At 39.8% G+C, this 15,678-nt stretch overlaps 1 protein-coding gene across 1 annotated transcript in view; it reads left to right on the forward strand.

Moving 5' to 3' along the window:
- The first annotated feature begins 1,019 nt into the window (after positions 1–1,019).
- Positions 1,020–15,678, forward strand: part of GRM1 (glutamate metabotropic receptor 1) — a 188,216-nt gene continuing 173,557 nt past the window's right edge. Inside the window, exon 1 of the mRNA XM_085310446.1 lies at positions 1,020–1,782. Coding sequence (XP_085166572.1) covers positions 1,020–1,782 — 763 coding nt within the window. The remainder of the gene's footprint in view (positions 1,783–15,678) is intronic.

A 15,678-nucleotide genomic window follows, 5' to 3' on the forward strand; every position in this document is an offset into this window, starting at 1 on the left:
GCGGCCGCAAGCGCAGCCGCCGGTCTCGCCGTCCGAAGGCTGCATGCGAGGCAGGCGTGCCGGTAAAGCACATCAGGACTTTGCCCGCCGTTGCCTTAGTAACTAATATGTATTTTCCCCGGCTTGCATGTTTGTGTCCCAGATTGAATTACAGTTTTGCCCCCCTATACATGGGAAAGTTAATCTAAACTGCGAGGGGTCCTTTCTGCTTCCCTCCGCTGACCTTTAAATGACATTTCCCTTCGCTGGCAGGGCAGGTTGCTCTCTGTCTCTTTTCACCTCCCTTCTGTCGGGAATGGTAATCATTCAGCTCCGAAAGATACCTTCAGATAGTAAAAACGCGCGAAGAGAAGCACTTGTCACCCCGCTTTCAGAGCCGGGCACTGTGCCGAACTAGGACGCTTCCCTCACTAACTACCCTGTGAAACTTTCCAAACTTCCGTAAGAAGGGGATGTGGGGGGCGGGGGGAGGAGGGGATAGTACCAGGTGAAGGTGCGAAGAACAAGCGCCTTGTCTTGCAAAGCGGAGGTACGGGCACAGAAAGGATCATGCAGACTTACATACGTGAGTGTGCATGTTCGTATGTCAAGACAAATAAACAGATATTTTAAATTCCTCTTGAAAATTCCTTTCTAGAGCCTTTATTGAAGCAAATTGACCCGGGCATTTGCAAACGTAAAAATCTCTTTGCAGTGTTCTACTTCTTTCTTTCTTTCTTTTCTTTTCCTTTTTCTTTTTCTTTTTCTTTTTCTTTTTCTTTTTCTTTTTCTTTTTCTTTTTCTTTTTCTTTTTCTTTTTCTTTTTCTTTTTCTTTTTCTTTTAATCGAGTTTGACATCGATTCCCTGACTAGCGTGTTTTATCCCTTATTTCTATGCCACCAGGCTAAAAGTCACTAGGATGGCGGCTGCCTTGGCACCTCGGAGCGCTGTGCTTTAAGACTTTGCTGTGATGGTATCTGGAGCAACTTGAGAGCTGGCAGGGGGGAAGCACATGTCTTTTGCTACATGTCCTTAAATCATGTGCAGGCAAGAGGAGCCCGTGAAATTCGTAACGTGGATCTGGATGACCTGGTGCAACACAATGATTGGCGTGCTGCTGGTCTTCTTCCCCGCTCTCCTCCTGGAGGTGGAGGTGCTCCCCCGAAGCGCGGGGCGGAAGGTGCTGCTCTCGGCAGCCTCCTCGCCGCGGTCGGTGGCTCGGATGGACGGGGATGTCATCATCGGCGCCCTCTTCTCTGTCCACCACCAGCCGCCGGCTGAGAAAGTGCCGGAGAGGAAGTGTGGGGAAATCCGTGAGCAATATGGCATCCAGAGAGTTGAAGCCATGTTTCACACTTTGGATAAAATTAACGCCGACCCYGTCCTGCTCCCCAACATCACGCTGGGCAGCGAGATCAGAGACTCCTGCTGGCACTCCTCGGTGGCCCTGGAGCAGAGCATTGAGTTTATCCGCGACTCCCTGATCTCCATCAGAGACGACAAGGACGGGAGCAGCCGGTGCCTGTCTGACTCGCAACCCCAACACCAGACCAGAGTGAAAAAGCCCATCGCGGGGGTCATTGGCCCCGGCTCCAGCTCGGTGGCCATCCAAGTGCAAAACTTGCTCCAGCTCTTTGACATCCCGCAGATTGCGTACTCCGCCACGAGCATCGACCTGAGCGACAAAACGCTCTACAAATACTTCCTCAGGGTGGTCCCCTCCGACACGCTGCAAGCCCGGGCCATGCTCGACATCGTCAAGCGCTACAACTGGACCTACGTCTCCGCCGTCCACACGGAAGGTAGGTACAGGGGAGCGGCGCCGCCGGGGGGAGGAGTGGGAGGCGGCTTCCCCCGGGCTCGGCCTCCGGCCCCAGCGGGGAGGCGCGTAGGAGCAGCGGGGAAAGTGCGGGGCGGGTCGCGGCCGCCGTCGGGGTCGGAGTCGGGCGGCTCTGCCCCGGTCCCGCCTGGCCCGGGCATCCCGCCGGCCGTAGGAAACTCGAGGGATTTCAGCGCCTTGAAGAAAGCACACGCGGTCCCGGACGGCTCCGTGGCTGTCCCGCCTGGCCCCGGCCTTCATGCACACGCGGGGATGAATCACTCGCTGCCAAGCGAACAGCCACCGGCTGCGAGCGTCCCCGGCCGCGGTCAGCAGCGCCGGCGCAAGGCTGGAGCCCCTCTGCGGGGCGGGTTGACAGGGCTCACGCACAAGCACGGCACGTTTGGCATGTCTGCCCGAGCGAAAACGGAGCCAGAGCTGAGCGGGGTACTCCCGCAGCAGCTGCGAGTTCTGTTGCTTGTGAACCCGCTTTCTGGAGCCGTGAATACAGAAGAAAGAGCCCTGAAAATCTTACTCCCGTCCCTGCAGTCTGTGCAGAGGAATGTCCTGTGAAAGATAAAGRCCAATGGCTATTCTGTCAGCAAGTCAGGTCAAAAACGTTTTCATGTAGCCTGAGTAATAGTAGAAAATATTGCTCTGTTCAGTTTGCTTATAATCAACAGGTGTTATGAATTTTAAATTGAAGAGAAGAGTATTGGAAGCGAAGGTATTTTAAAAAGGAGATCTTGGTTTACAACCAAGCAAGACGGACCAACATAAATTACAGAAGTAATCAGATTTGAGAGAAGGCAAACTTTTGTGATATATTGCTGAGACATTTCTATAGTCCAGTTATGGTCCTGAAAATGGGATTTTAAAGTACAGAATTACAAACCTGATCATATTATTGCTATATCTTTACAATTACTCTCTTCATTTGACTAAATCTTTTTAATGATTTATGATTCCCTCTGGTTACTGAGCTGACTCTACTTTTATTTTCAAAGAGATGGCTAAGTAAAAAAATGTTAAGAATATACATCGTTATGAATAATATAAAAAAAGAATCTTCAGTAAGAGTTGCAAATATAACATTCAAAGGTGAATTGAATTAAACTGGACAGTTAAAACGTGAACGTGGTGCAAGTTTGAGAGAAAAGATACAAGAGCAGGAAGCAATGACCTGACATTCGCAGTTCATTTCATGCCATGTCACAGATGAAAAACCGAACTGCTCTAACGAGTTAAAAATAAGCTATTAAGAGTCTTTGCTGCTGGCAGATGTGATTAGGTCTTGTGGCAAGCCAGGGCAGAAAATAAACATCAAAGGGGTAAATGCATTGTTGGGGTAAATCGCCTTATCTCTCTTCAATACACTTCCGGGGAGCTATGCTAATTCACATTAGCTAAGGGATCTGCTCTTTCTCTCTCTTTGTGTATGGATATAAYTCATTAACATTAGTAGGACTTATCTCTTTTGGACAGGATAATAGATTATGAGGGTTATTTGTTCATTTTTTTAAAAGATCGTCGTAAGTAGCAATTTCACTCATTGCTTGTGAGACATTTTAATTCATATCTGTCCATTTTTACAAATATGTTACTAACAAGAAATGCTGGTTGCAAGATATTTTTATACTATTTGGAGTAATACTTTGGAAAATAATGGATCAGTTCTATCCCACAAGAAAACAGTCTCCTTATTTTGCACATGATCTAGCTCCAGTTTCATATTTTCTTTTTTTTTTTTTTTTTAACTGTACCTGCTAAAACTTTATTATATCCTTTAAGCTACAAACTCTGCTGGAAATATGTAGTAATATAGTAAACCTCCATATTTCCCAAATGTAATTACATACATCCCAAAGACTTATTTTTTCAATTTAAAGTGAAATTAGTGCTCATGAAAATTGGTATAAGTTGATTACATTTCTGTTGTTTAAAATCTCATGCATTCTCTGTGAGGGATCTACTTGCTGGTGTATTAAAGGTGGACTCATTTTAAGTAGCCAACACAGGACGACTCTGAATAATAATTTGTGTAAACAGGGGCTGCTCCATCCATGCTATGTCTGCAAATACAGGGCTAAAGCRTGGTTAGAAACACGTCCCCACTTCACCATCACTCTTACTCACGGGCCTACATAGCCTCATAGACTACATGGTCTTTGTGGTGGACTGCAAAATGTGCTGGGAGGAATCCTACAGTATCATGGTTTTGGAGAACCACTTCAAGTGTGAAAAACAGGCATATTCCTAGGAAATGCACAGTTTTTCACCAGGAAAAAAGTTAGTTGTTCCACCTTCTGAGTACTTCAGATCTCGCCCGATTGCCTTTTGGAAACAGAACCACTGTTCAGTTTCTTCTCAGTCCCTGGTTCTCATGAGGATGGACAACCCTCAGCTCTTGTAGCCACCCAACCACAAGGGGATGCAATGAGACCACTAACTAATGTGACTACCTGTGTCAGATAGCAGTGCTCTTCAGTTAACACTGACCTGGGGCAGGATCACAGAAACAACCCAGAGGTGATGAGCTCTATCTCAGACAGTTCAACTCCTCTATTCCCCTTCCTTCACAACTATTTTCTAGTTTGAATTATTTGAATCTGAAAAATAACAACAATATGCAAGATTACACTTTTAATAAAGATCAGAAATTAATACCACACAATTCAGTGCCTACATTTCTTAATATGAAGTCTAAACATGCAGTCAGAATAAAGATAGTGAAAGTCACCCCATCTGTAGCATGATGTCTTTTAATTAGTTCTGAGCATCCATCTTTGCATTTAGTATGTGAAAATTTATTCTCCACCTGTTAATGCCATTAGTAGTGACAGCATTCAGCCACATACAATCTTTGTACATTGCTAAATTAAATTGCATGGAAGTATGCCATTCCTTTTTTTTTCCACCATTAGTTATTGAGAAAAAGAAAAAGAAGCACTTGGGTAGAAACTTCTGTGTTAATGAACAATTTTTTTTTCCAAAGGCCCACATAGCTCATTTTAGATTAAAATTGGCATATAAAGCYATATATGCAAGAACAAACAAGCTACTATGGCAAGCTACTATGTTTGATTATTACATATCCCAGCTGAGCATAGTTGCACATCATGAAAGTGCATTTTTTAAGTAGTCATGAAATGCTGTGAGAAAACTGTCCCCATGGAAATCTGTGTGACTGTATAAATGCTGCTGCAAGGCATTTTCAAGGCTACTTTTTTTTTTTTTTTTTTTTTTTTTTTTTTTAATAACTCTTCAAAAATAATTCAGTTTGGAGCTCTTGGCATGTGTACATCTTCTCAGTTCTTAGACCTAGAAGTCATTCTTATTCACAAATGCATGCAAGTGGATATCTAACTCCAAGTAGAGGCATCCGATTGAAATCAAAGGAACTAAAAGCACATGTATTAAACTGTGCACAATCCTATGTGTTCTCCTGAATTTAGGTCTTATTCACTCTTTCTGAGCGTRGTAAATAGTTTAGGGCATAATGTGCCGTCCTTACTAAAGGCTGTTTTCCAAGTGAGATATTCTGATCTTCAGTGAGATAACTTCAGAGTTAGGTGTCAGTCAGAACCTGTTCAGCGGCCACTAGTCATTTCGGTAAAACTGTTAAGAGATATGGGTCGCTTTCYTCCTTGTTCCCAGAACAGACTCTGGGTGCATGTTGGTACAAGGCAAGAAATGCTGAGGGGACATGGCAGGCATCAGCTCTGCGCTGCTCTGGTTGTGAAGGCACCTCAATGGCAGGGTTGATCTCCAGAAAATTTGGATCAGTTATATGATTGCTGTATGTCGTATCGACTTCTAAAACCCACAAGAAGCCTACACACTGTCTAGTAATCAGTGCTGAGTATCCACCAAATCCCTCACCTTTAGCTATTCCCTTATACGAAAAGCAGCAGAGAMRATGSTGTGAGAAGCCTTTTTACTACCCCRTTTTCCAAGAATATAACTTCTAGGTAAGCAAAGAGAAATGCTTAGTGCCTGTCCTAGTGAAGGAAACCTGGCTTTTCGTTTGAATCATTGCATATATGTTAGCATTATAAAATGTATGTAAGATCTTTGATTCTGTGTATGCAAAATCTGAATGTGCGGAATAGATCTTTTTGGATATCTTTTGGTATTTATAGACTATTCTTGCAATGCAGTATACAAAGACCCATTTATAAACAAAATTTCCATTTTGACAGATTAATGTATGGATCTCATAGAAATATATTTGGAAATGGGCCACTTCAGTTAACTGCACCCAAATCTGGTTGTTTGTAGATTAATTTTACTCATAGCACTGAGATGTTTTTGGCCTCCATCAATTTTATCAGATTTCTATTACGAGATTCTTCCTTTTGCTTGAGTAAAAGGCTTAGAATGAACTATGATGAAACAGATGGTGTAACTGTAAAGATTTTCAGATCAAAGTAGAGGGTGGGAGATTTAATTATCCTCACAAAGATTTTTGATAACCAGACTGCCACACATTCTCCACTGTAGTGACACACACTYGTAAACATCGTTTTACTTGTTAGTAAAAGGATGGAAGAGATTGATCTTTGCACTTATTTGCAAATATCACAGGTAGAACAGCTCTTTTGGCAGAAGTCAGCAAACTAGCTCTGGATGTGCTAGTAAATATTTCTTTTTAAAGATAAGTGGGGCAATATGTCAAAATGCATCACTTACATACTCTCCCAAGAAATATATAGGAACCATGTTTCTATTCCTTGGTACAAAACATAAATGTAAAAAAGCATTAAATATTATATATAATTAAATATATATTCAAGGGAAATTATTCTTGATATTTGAATAAATGCACTGACATAGATTTTTTTCTCATACATAGCTTCAAAGCAATTGCACCAATTCAAACCACAGGAATTCTTAGCCTGATAGTTTTAATTATCCACTGAATGACTTGGAGGAATAACTTTCATGCAAGAGGGCTGTGTTTAATTTATCACAAGGTGTTCCTACAACTATCTTTAATAATGGTATATGATTAATTCCGTAGTGTCACTGAATGATTGATACTTTCTAATAAAATTGTGGTCAACTAATAATGAACAGCAGTTCCATTTCAAAGGTTTGAAATTTCAGAATTCATAAACAAGTCTACTGGTATTAACAGTTACGAAATGTGAACTATGTCTGAATGTGTGTTCAAAAATGCATACTCTGGTCTATTTTCTTCTCTATTTAATCACCCTCACTAACCATCACCAAAGGCTTTGTAATAGAGAAAAAGTAGAGAAATAAGTTCTAAGGGAAACAGAAATTAACTTTAAAACAAGTGGAGACTAGAGTCTTCCCTGCATTGGACAAATTAAATATATTTATTATGCTGGAAGAATCACTTATATTGATTGATGCTGGCAAAATTATTGTGGCTGAAAAACACCATAGAGGTTCAAGAGAAATTCCTTCTCGAAAATATATTGCTTTGCAGCACTACTAATAATCTAGCTTTTCAGCTGCACAACTGACAGCTGCATGAGTTAAATCAACTCAAAAGACTCATCTAAGTTCTCTGCCTGCCTTCTCAGAAATATTACTAGAGTTCATATATATCAGTTGACACCATAGGTTCATTTGTGTCAGTTACTTCTAGTTTTCTGCATTATCCCCTTGCTTTTAGATTTGTATGTCCCATGGTCCTTGTAAACTGCTGCAGGATTCTTCCCTCAGTTAAAACTGTTGTAAAGAAATTAAATGACCTCGGCTTTCTGAACAAGCTGTGTGAAAATGACTCTATAATATTCCTTTGAACATATGGTTCATAATACGAAGTTGCTTACACTTAGATTTCTCAGACAGAAAGCCCCAAACTATGTGATGTGTGACTAGGTAACTACACATAGTGTCATCTGTTGAGAAAGGCTCTTCGGGGCACTGTCGGGTCCATGAATGGTACCTGCAGTGGGAGACTAGAAGCATCCCACTGGCAGTTACTAATCCAGACCCAGTCCAGGACAGTACGGATCAAAGTCATCACTGACTGGTGCTCGTGGACCTGTGGGAAGCAACCTGGTTGTTTCAGTATATTTTCCAGGTGGCAGGTGTTCACAGCGGGAGCCACCATTGCAGATGGCACTAATTAACACCCTTGCTGGCAGCCGGAACAGCAAGGCCAGGGACTGACTGAACATGAACTACAATTGCTTTTCAGCTAATGAAACAATCCTGCTGTTTTCTGTGCTACAGGGCATTGCAAGAGCCAGGTGGAAGCACAACACATGGATTTCAGGCAGTGGATAACTAGCTTGGTTTTACTGGTAAAATTTTCGGAACGACTCCCTTCCTAAACACTAGTATTGTGGTCATGATTATTATGACTAATACAAAACTGAAACACAGTTTCTAGAAAATGTTTTTTGCCTATCAATCCAGGACCAATGTCACTGTTGACAGAGGTGACAGGAAAATGTGGTCATGGAAGCGATTGTAGCCTTTCCTGCCTGATGGGCCCTGGTTCTTGTCTAGTCTCTACTGCCCATGAGCAACTGCTTATGGGCCCTAGAGCAGCATAAAGTTCACTGATATTAACAGAGTTCAGGTCAACCTTATTACTCTGCCAATGAAGAAATATTTACAAGATAATAGCCRTTATGTAAAACTCTGTCCTGATTAGAATAACTCACACTGTTGATAAATGACGTGTAAGAAGCTTGTCTAAGAACCTCATATATAAAGGCAGTAATATTAGCTCTAGTAGTGATATTTGTTTTATGTGGGAAAAAAAGTCTTAAAACTGCTGTGTTGGTTTTCCAGCCATGGGTGTGCTGAATATTAGAAGATGAGTATAAGAGCAGGGTGTACACAGAGTGAACCTTCACAGCTTCAGTATGTAGAAACTTCCTAAGTCCCAGGCTTTCTAGCCACTGATGGGCCCTTCCTCTATGAATTTGACTAATCTTTTTCTGAATCTATTTATACTTTATACTTTGGATCTATTTATACTTTAGTCTCTTCTGTATTGCCCTCAGATCTTTTATAGTAAGCTAGTAGTCTATTGACTTTTTAGCTACCACCATGTAATGAGGTATCAGAAAATGCTTTAAAATTAATGAAAACCCTTTTTCTTAAATAGTAAAGACTACTTCAGAGGCCATTATTCAGTTTTTTTCCTCACATGCATTTCTCTTTATCTATTAACACAGAATTTATTTCCTAAACAGTGCTTCRTATCTGTTAGCCACTTATTAATCCATAGCAGGGTCTTCTGTTTTATCCAGTAGTAACTATATTTCTATGAGTGCCATTAGTAAGAGACTTCATCAAAAGCTTTCTGAAATTCCAATTATCCTATAGCATCAATCATATGATTATCTGCTCTACTGAAGAGCTCRAGTAAACATACAAGGTATGCTTTTTCTCTGAAAAAGCTGTGCAGGTTCCCCCCTAATATGGCATATTTATTTACTTGTCCGTTAATACTGCTTTTTGTTATAGTTCCTACCGATTAGCCTCATGCAGAAATCATAAGTCTGTTGCTCATTGGATTACACTCTATGCTTTTTAAAATAATAAATTATTAAAAAAAAACGACATGTGAAAATATAAATTTAATTGGCAGTAATGAACCACAAAAGGATTCTGTTTTGAAAACTAGCTGGTACTGGCAATTTGTTAAAGTCCATCGTATTGATTTGTTCTAAAATACATTCTATTGACACTGTGAGTCAATTGCTCAGACTTAACCTGTATAAGAGATTACTTTTTTATGAGAAACATCCTAGCCCTTTTCACAGACAGCACAGATTCAAAAAATTAAACTTTTCTGTTATGGTTTTATCTTCCCTGAGTGCTCCTTTTATGTAATTGGTTATTATGGAATTTCAGGCAAGTTTCCCATTTCTGGAATATTTGCAGAATATTGGATTATTTAAATCTACGCCTTTATGTCTCAGAATTGTTTCATCTTGTTTTATTGTGGTTTTATATTTCATTTGCCAGAGCACATTCTGTTCTCTTTTGCTCATTAGGGCACAACTTCCATTCCTTTAAGCATTTGTGTTTTTTTCTTCTGCTCTAATATCTTTAGGAAAATTACTTTTTTATTTAACCATGCTGGATTTTTTATTCCTTTTGGAGTTTTCTTTTTTAATAGTAACATATAAAAATACTCTCAGCCTCTCATGTCTAAGTAGTCTCCATGTAATTTGTTAGTATTTTATTCTTTTAGCTGCTCCTTTTAATTTCCTTGAAACTAGCTTTTGAGTTTTTATGTAATTTCTTTTGTTTTAAATTAAATATTACTGTTACTGATTCTTATTTCATATATATCTTTTTCACTCCAAAGATGAAAAAGTATACTCATGATTACAGACTGATTTTTTGATAGTTACATCTCAATAAGGCTTGTATACTGCTTGAGTCTCAATCAAGAGTTGATTCTTCTTTTGTGGGTTCAGTGAGCAGATCAGTCAACAAGCACCTGAAAAGGAAATCAATACACAGTATGTAAGATTTTCCTTCATTTTCCATTATCTTACCTATAGCCTGCATATAGAGCTAGGGTTGTTATTATCTTCTTGTGACATGTGGGGTGCTTTTTAATGAAAAAGTACTGTGTATCGCAAGCTGTTCTCTTCTCTTGTGACATGCGCCTACCTGGATTGCTGGCACCTATCAAAAAACTGGGTGACAGATATTTCATTTTACTGAAAAGTCGTGCTGTGTGTTACACAACAGTATTGTCCTTGGTTTGAAAATTTTTCATTTATATTCTTTCATGACTGTTTTTAAACAAATTGCATAAAAGATCGTCATATTCTATTAACATCCAGCAATGATTTATGAGTCCCTTTAAAACCTTATAGAAATGCTGTGATGACAGGCATTTTTACAGTTCTAGTAGACAAAGCAGGGAAGATCATGTTTTATGCTGGTGCAGAGAGTAAATGCAGCTGCAAGGCCCTTGGCCCAATGCACGCTGAAGGTAGTTGATGGTTCTCTGTTGAGTTCCACGGATCCTGCATGGGGTTCACCACCATTCTCAGATATTGACATCCTCGGTTAGGGAGGTGACATTCCTCACAGGGCACTAAAAATCTACAGAGCTTGTACATCCTGCAGTTAGAAGGATCTAACAGCTAATTGAAAGTAGTGTAAAAATGCATGAAGGGAGTGTTGCACTTGCCTAGATATTTGAGGATACTCATACACACATAATTTTTTCCTTCCAGCTAGAAGGCTACTAGACTTGCTTCCAAATGAATTCCCCAGTGAACATAACCCTTCTTTCTGTTTGCAAGCTGTTTGTGAGCAAACTTTCATTTTCTAAAATGCAGTCGCTATTGGCAATCATTTGAGCAGCAACTTACATTCTTATTTATCTGTGGATATGTATATTTGTACAAGATAGTAATTCCCTAAAAATTTATTCAAACAAAACTAGTCCAGGCAAACAACTTTAAGAACCAGGCATAAATATTGCCGAAGTGACAGCCATTTGAAATCTGAATGAATGTTCATAAATTCTTTCTTACAATGTCTGGCCAAGCTCCATTGAACCTTGACTATCTCCTCCTATATAGAGTAGAATATATAAGATGAATTTGTAATTAATTATCAGCTACTGAGCAAATATTTCGTGCTGATTTATATAAACCTTTTCTACCCGCATGGTGTTGGTGGAGAAGCTTAAGCACAAAGAAATTTGGCATGTAGAGTACTGTAGCAGTTGTGTTAACTGCTGAGTATTGAAAGACAGTAATCCTCCTAATGAGTACGTATTTCCCTASTGCAGGCTCCATGTGTATAAATCTAAGAGCCTGAGCAGCAAATACATGAAACTGGATATTCATGGTGCTGTCAAAGTATGCTATATTATCAGCATTGCTAAAACTGGTAGAATGAATTGTGAGACTGGAAAGTTAAAATCTACAATTACTGAGCTGGATAGAATGGGTAAAAGTACTGTGCCAACAGCATTCTCTCGGAGGATGCCCTTATTTGTCAGGCCATAATTCCAAGAGATGAAAAACTCAACTTCAGGATCAGATTGAAAGTTYCATGGGTTTATGAAGCAAAGGGCCGAGCTAGTGCAGTCACTCTGCTGGAACAAAAGTGTACAAAATTTTGAGAAGAGGGAGTTAGCCAAACARTGTTCCCGGCAGCCTGGGTATCATGTAGCCACAACACACTATTCTGTAGTTTCTTCAGTTTCTTCTTCAAGCAGGTTTCATCGGTGTGCCTTTTCATTAGTCTTTTTGTTCCCTTCTCCCCTCAAAACCATGGTCCTCAGATGTCTATGCATTCCCTTGTAAATAAGACTCATCCAAGCCTTAGACGTTCTCTTTTAGGTGGATACACACCTGATGAAAACCATTCTGTGTCCACTGTCAGGTTTGACAATGACTCCAACATCCAACAGCTCAGTCCATGCGTATTAAATGGCAGCGTGGCACTGCCAGTCACCTAGACCTAGATCCAGAATGTAYCTGAGACCTGCCACAATGAAGACCACATATTCACTGCCCAACGTGATTTCAGATAGACAGCAAATGCATTGACACTGTGCAAGTGCACATGTTTGTAAACTGTTGTACATGCCTATCCCTTGTAAATGTAAGTGTGGTTTATCTGGCTGTTTCTTTTCTGTAAAGCCTTGCACTTTTGCTTAGTTCAGCTGGCAAAGTCTCTCTGAGCATTTCAGAAGTAACAGGAGCCTGGCTGGGCCTGGCTGTGGCAGGGGTGGAGAGAAGTACAAAATAGGAAATAAAGGACTGGGACCCTGAACATCAGGAGCTGCCATACATGCAGAAATAAGGCACATATACCACTTGCCCAGGACACGGATTGTGCCTCTGAAAGGAGAAGTCCTAAACATAGTATACAGTCACCAAGGAGAAGCAGCTCAACAGGAGCTCAGTTCAAACCGCTGCATCAAAAAAACAAAAAATACAAAATGCTAATGTCATGCTTCAGAGAATAGGACCTTTGCCTCACTCTAAGACATTAATTGAATTTATTTTGTTACTTTCTGTTCAGTTCTGCTATCAACACTTTAAAAAGGAAGTTAAACTATTGAAAAGGGATGGAGATTAAAATTATTTGAAGACTGAAAAAAATATCTCATAGCAAGAAGTCTAAAAGGGCTTAGTCTATTTGATTATCAAAAAGAGACCCAGCTTGATTAATCAACAAATGTTTAGTCTCTCCTAAGCAAACAGAAATAAGAGGAACTGAAGGGCTCTGTAACCTAATGGTAAAATGCATAACAAGTAACAATGCTAGTAAGTGAACAAATTCTGTTAGAAACAAGACATAAATTAATCACCTGTGAAGGTGATTAACCACTAGGACAAATGACTGCAGAAAGTGATAAATTTYCAGTCTTTTGATATCATAGAATCAAGATTTACTGCAGACGTTCCAGAACAGTTTTAGTCAAATGCAAGCTGCTGAACACCGCAGTGTTATCTTGAGTTAATACATAAGGTGGCTCTGTACAGGTGGTCAGACAAAAAGAGCTGCTGTTTTTTTTTTCTGGCATTAAATCTTATTCATTTATAAATGGGTTTGATTAAGTAAGCAGGTAGGAAGAAGTGCTTAATTTGAACAGTAGTTTAACACTCGTGTTCGTTCATCTGTTCAGCTGTATAAGAAAATTCAAAGTATCCTGTGCTGTTGATATTGATTCCATGGGAAAAGAAAAGCAAGACTAAACATTCCCCCTAGTCAAAGTTATTCCGTTGTTATTGCAATTTGCATGCATTCTTCTAATTTAGTATTTTGTCAATATTCACTGATTTTTCTCGTGACGTGGAGTAATTAGTCTGGATTCGATGCTGAGTTACATCTCCTGTAATTCCATTGATTTCAGCAGAGTAGCGAAAGAAAACATCTGAATTGATTTAAAAAATATTTCTGAGTAATAATTTTGAATGTATTTATACCGTATTATCCTGACCTTTTTTTATTTCAGCTCAGGTGCCTTGGGTCTTGCCTTCTTTTATCCATAAACCATCATTTTAACCTCGTTTTAACTCCTCCTCCTTTTTTCTTTAACCTCCTTTACCCATAAACCATCTTCTAACCAGCATTGACTTGCAGCTCCTTCTCAGGGGGACTTCTCATCTTGTTTTTAAGGTGTTTCTTTAAGAATCCTGGCTGTACAGAGGGTGTCTCTCTTTATGCTCTTCCGCTATGGGTCTTGGATAGGAATACCAATGGAAGAGGAGTACTTAGCGCAGCTGCAAAATACACAAAGGTTACATGAATACCATTCATCTGCAGTCTGGAATCTTTCTTCTGACATGTTACACAACATTTCACCGCATTAAAAAAAAAAAGAAAAGAAAAGAAGAAGCAGAAAATACTCTATTGTGTCTTCATTAGGACTGGTTTTTTTTTTTTTTTTTTTTTTTTTTTGGGTTTTTTTTTTGTTTTCTTTTTTTAATTTAAAAGTAGTTCTGGTTCTTTCTTTTGCTTTGGCAGGTCTTCCTCTGTCAGAGCAGTGAGGTTCCAACTGGAGACCCTCACCATTATTAATGTCTATAATAGGCCTATTTTAGTAGAGAAAAAGATGATGTTTTATACATTTTTTTCTGTGACAGGAGAATGAAGGGCTTACAAATATATCAGGAACTGTAATTCCGGAGAGTAGGAAGAGAGTTTTCAGTGCAGAGCTCCCGRAACAAAATACCATGGGCTCTGCACTCTGTTCTTCTTCTAGGGGYGAAGGCAGGAGGAGAGTATTGCTTCCTCCTCCTCGTCTCCCTACTCCCTTCACCTCAGAGCTGCCCCCATATGTGAATGTGCTTGTCCTCTCCCCTTTAGGCCCAGCCCCTGTTCTTCCTCCAATGTCAAGGTCAGACTCTGAGCATGTTCTTCTTTTGCTCTTAGAAATATCTGGACTTTATATTGCACTTGTCCTCTTCCTCCTAACATCAGTCTTGGTTTGTGTGCCTGCGAAGAGTAGCAAGTGTTCTGAAAGGATTCAGTGATATTCTTCTCATGGTTTCACTAATTAGAATGCTACTTTGTGTGTAAAAGGATATAATTCATCTGGCAGCATTTGCAAAATAAAAAGACACTATGGAAGAAAACAAGAAACTAGTAACTACAGTAATTAATATTTTTACTCAGCAGTTTTTCAGAAAAGGAATGCAATAGCGAATTCTGTGAATATTCATTGAAAATTTAACACAGAAAATATGGACATTGATACCTTCTGGCATAGATGTGACATTTGGTGGCAACCTTGATGCAGTGAACAGCTTAATGTGCTCTTACAAGGCATTTTAAAGTATAGTCARTTTGAAAACTCGGTGCCCTTGTCTCACCTACTTGTGCCTTTTCTAGTGAGTCAAAATGTACATGAAATAATGTAGTTCACTTTTGTCATAGCCATGGTGTTGCCTGTGAAGTGTGAAGCAGAAATGTCCTGGTACCACAAATATCCTAAGACACATCAGTGCTTTTTATAGTTCGTATCCTGAGGACATACGAATAACAAAATACTCTTTAAAACTCTGGCAATACATCTGTATTTAGATTCAGGACAATGATTCTGCTTTGACGAAGCCAATGTGAGTTTAGCTATTGACAGAAATTTAGCTATACACCTGACTCTATGGGAAGATCCTTCAGGGTGCAGGATGCTCTACCTTGATACAAAAAGGCATGTGAGCCCTGACTTAACATTAAACCCTTGAATTATGGAAGACAAGAATTAATCATATACTTACAGGGCATAGTTTCTGAGGGTTGCCCACATTCCAGATGTGTTCACTGCCTTGCAGGATTAATCATGATCTGCTTTATCTCATATTAAGGATAGGCTTTTTTAGATAAAACCCCAAATATTTATAAACCTTGTGAAGGTCTATATTAAGCTAGAGGGAAACCAAACAGCCTCAGA

The sequence above is a fragment of the Rhea americana genome, unplaced genomic scaffold (genome assembly GCF_003343005.1).
Source record: "Rhea americana isolate MKP2758 unplaced genomic scaffold, rheAme1 scaffold_108, whole genome shotgun sequence".
Lineage (NCBI taxonomy): Eukaryota > Metazoa > Chordata > Aves > Rheiformes > Rheidae > Rhea > Rhea americana.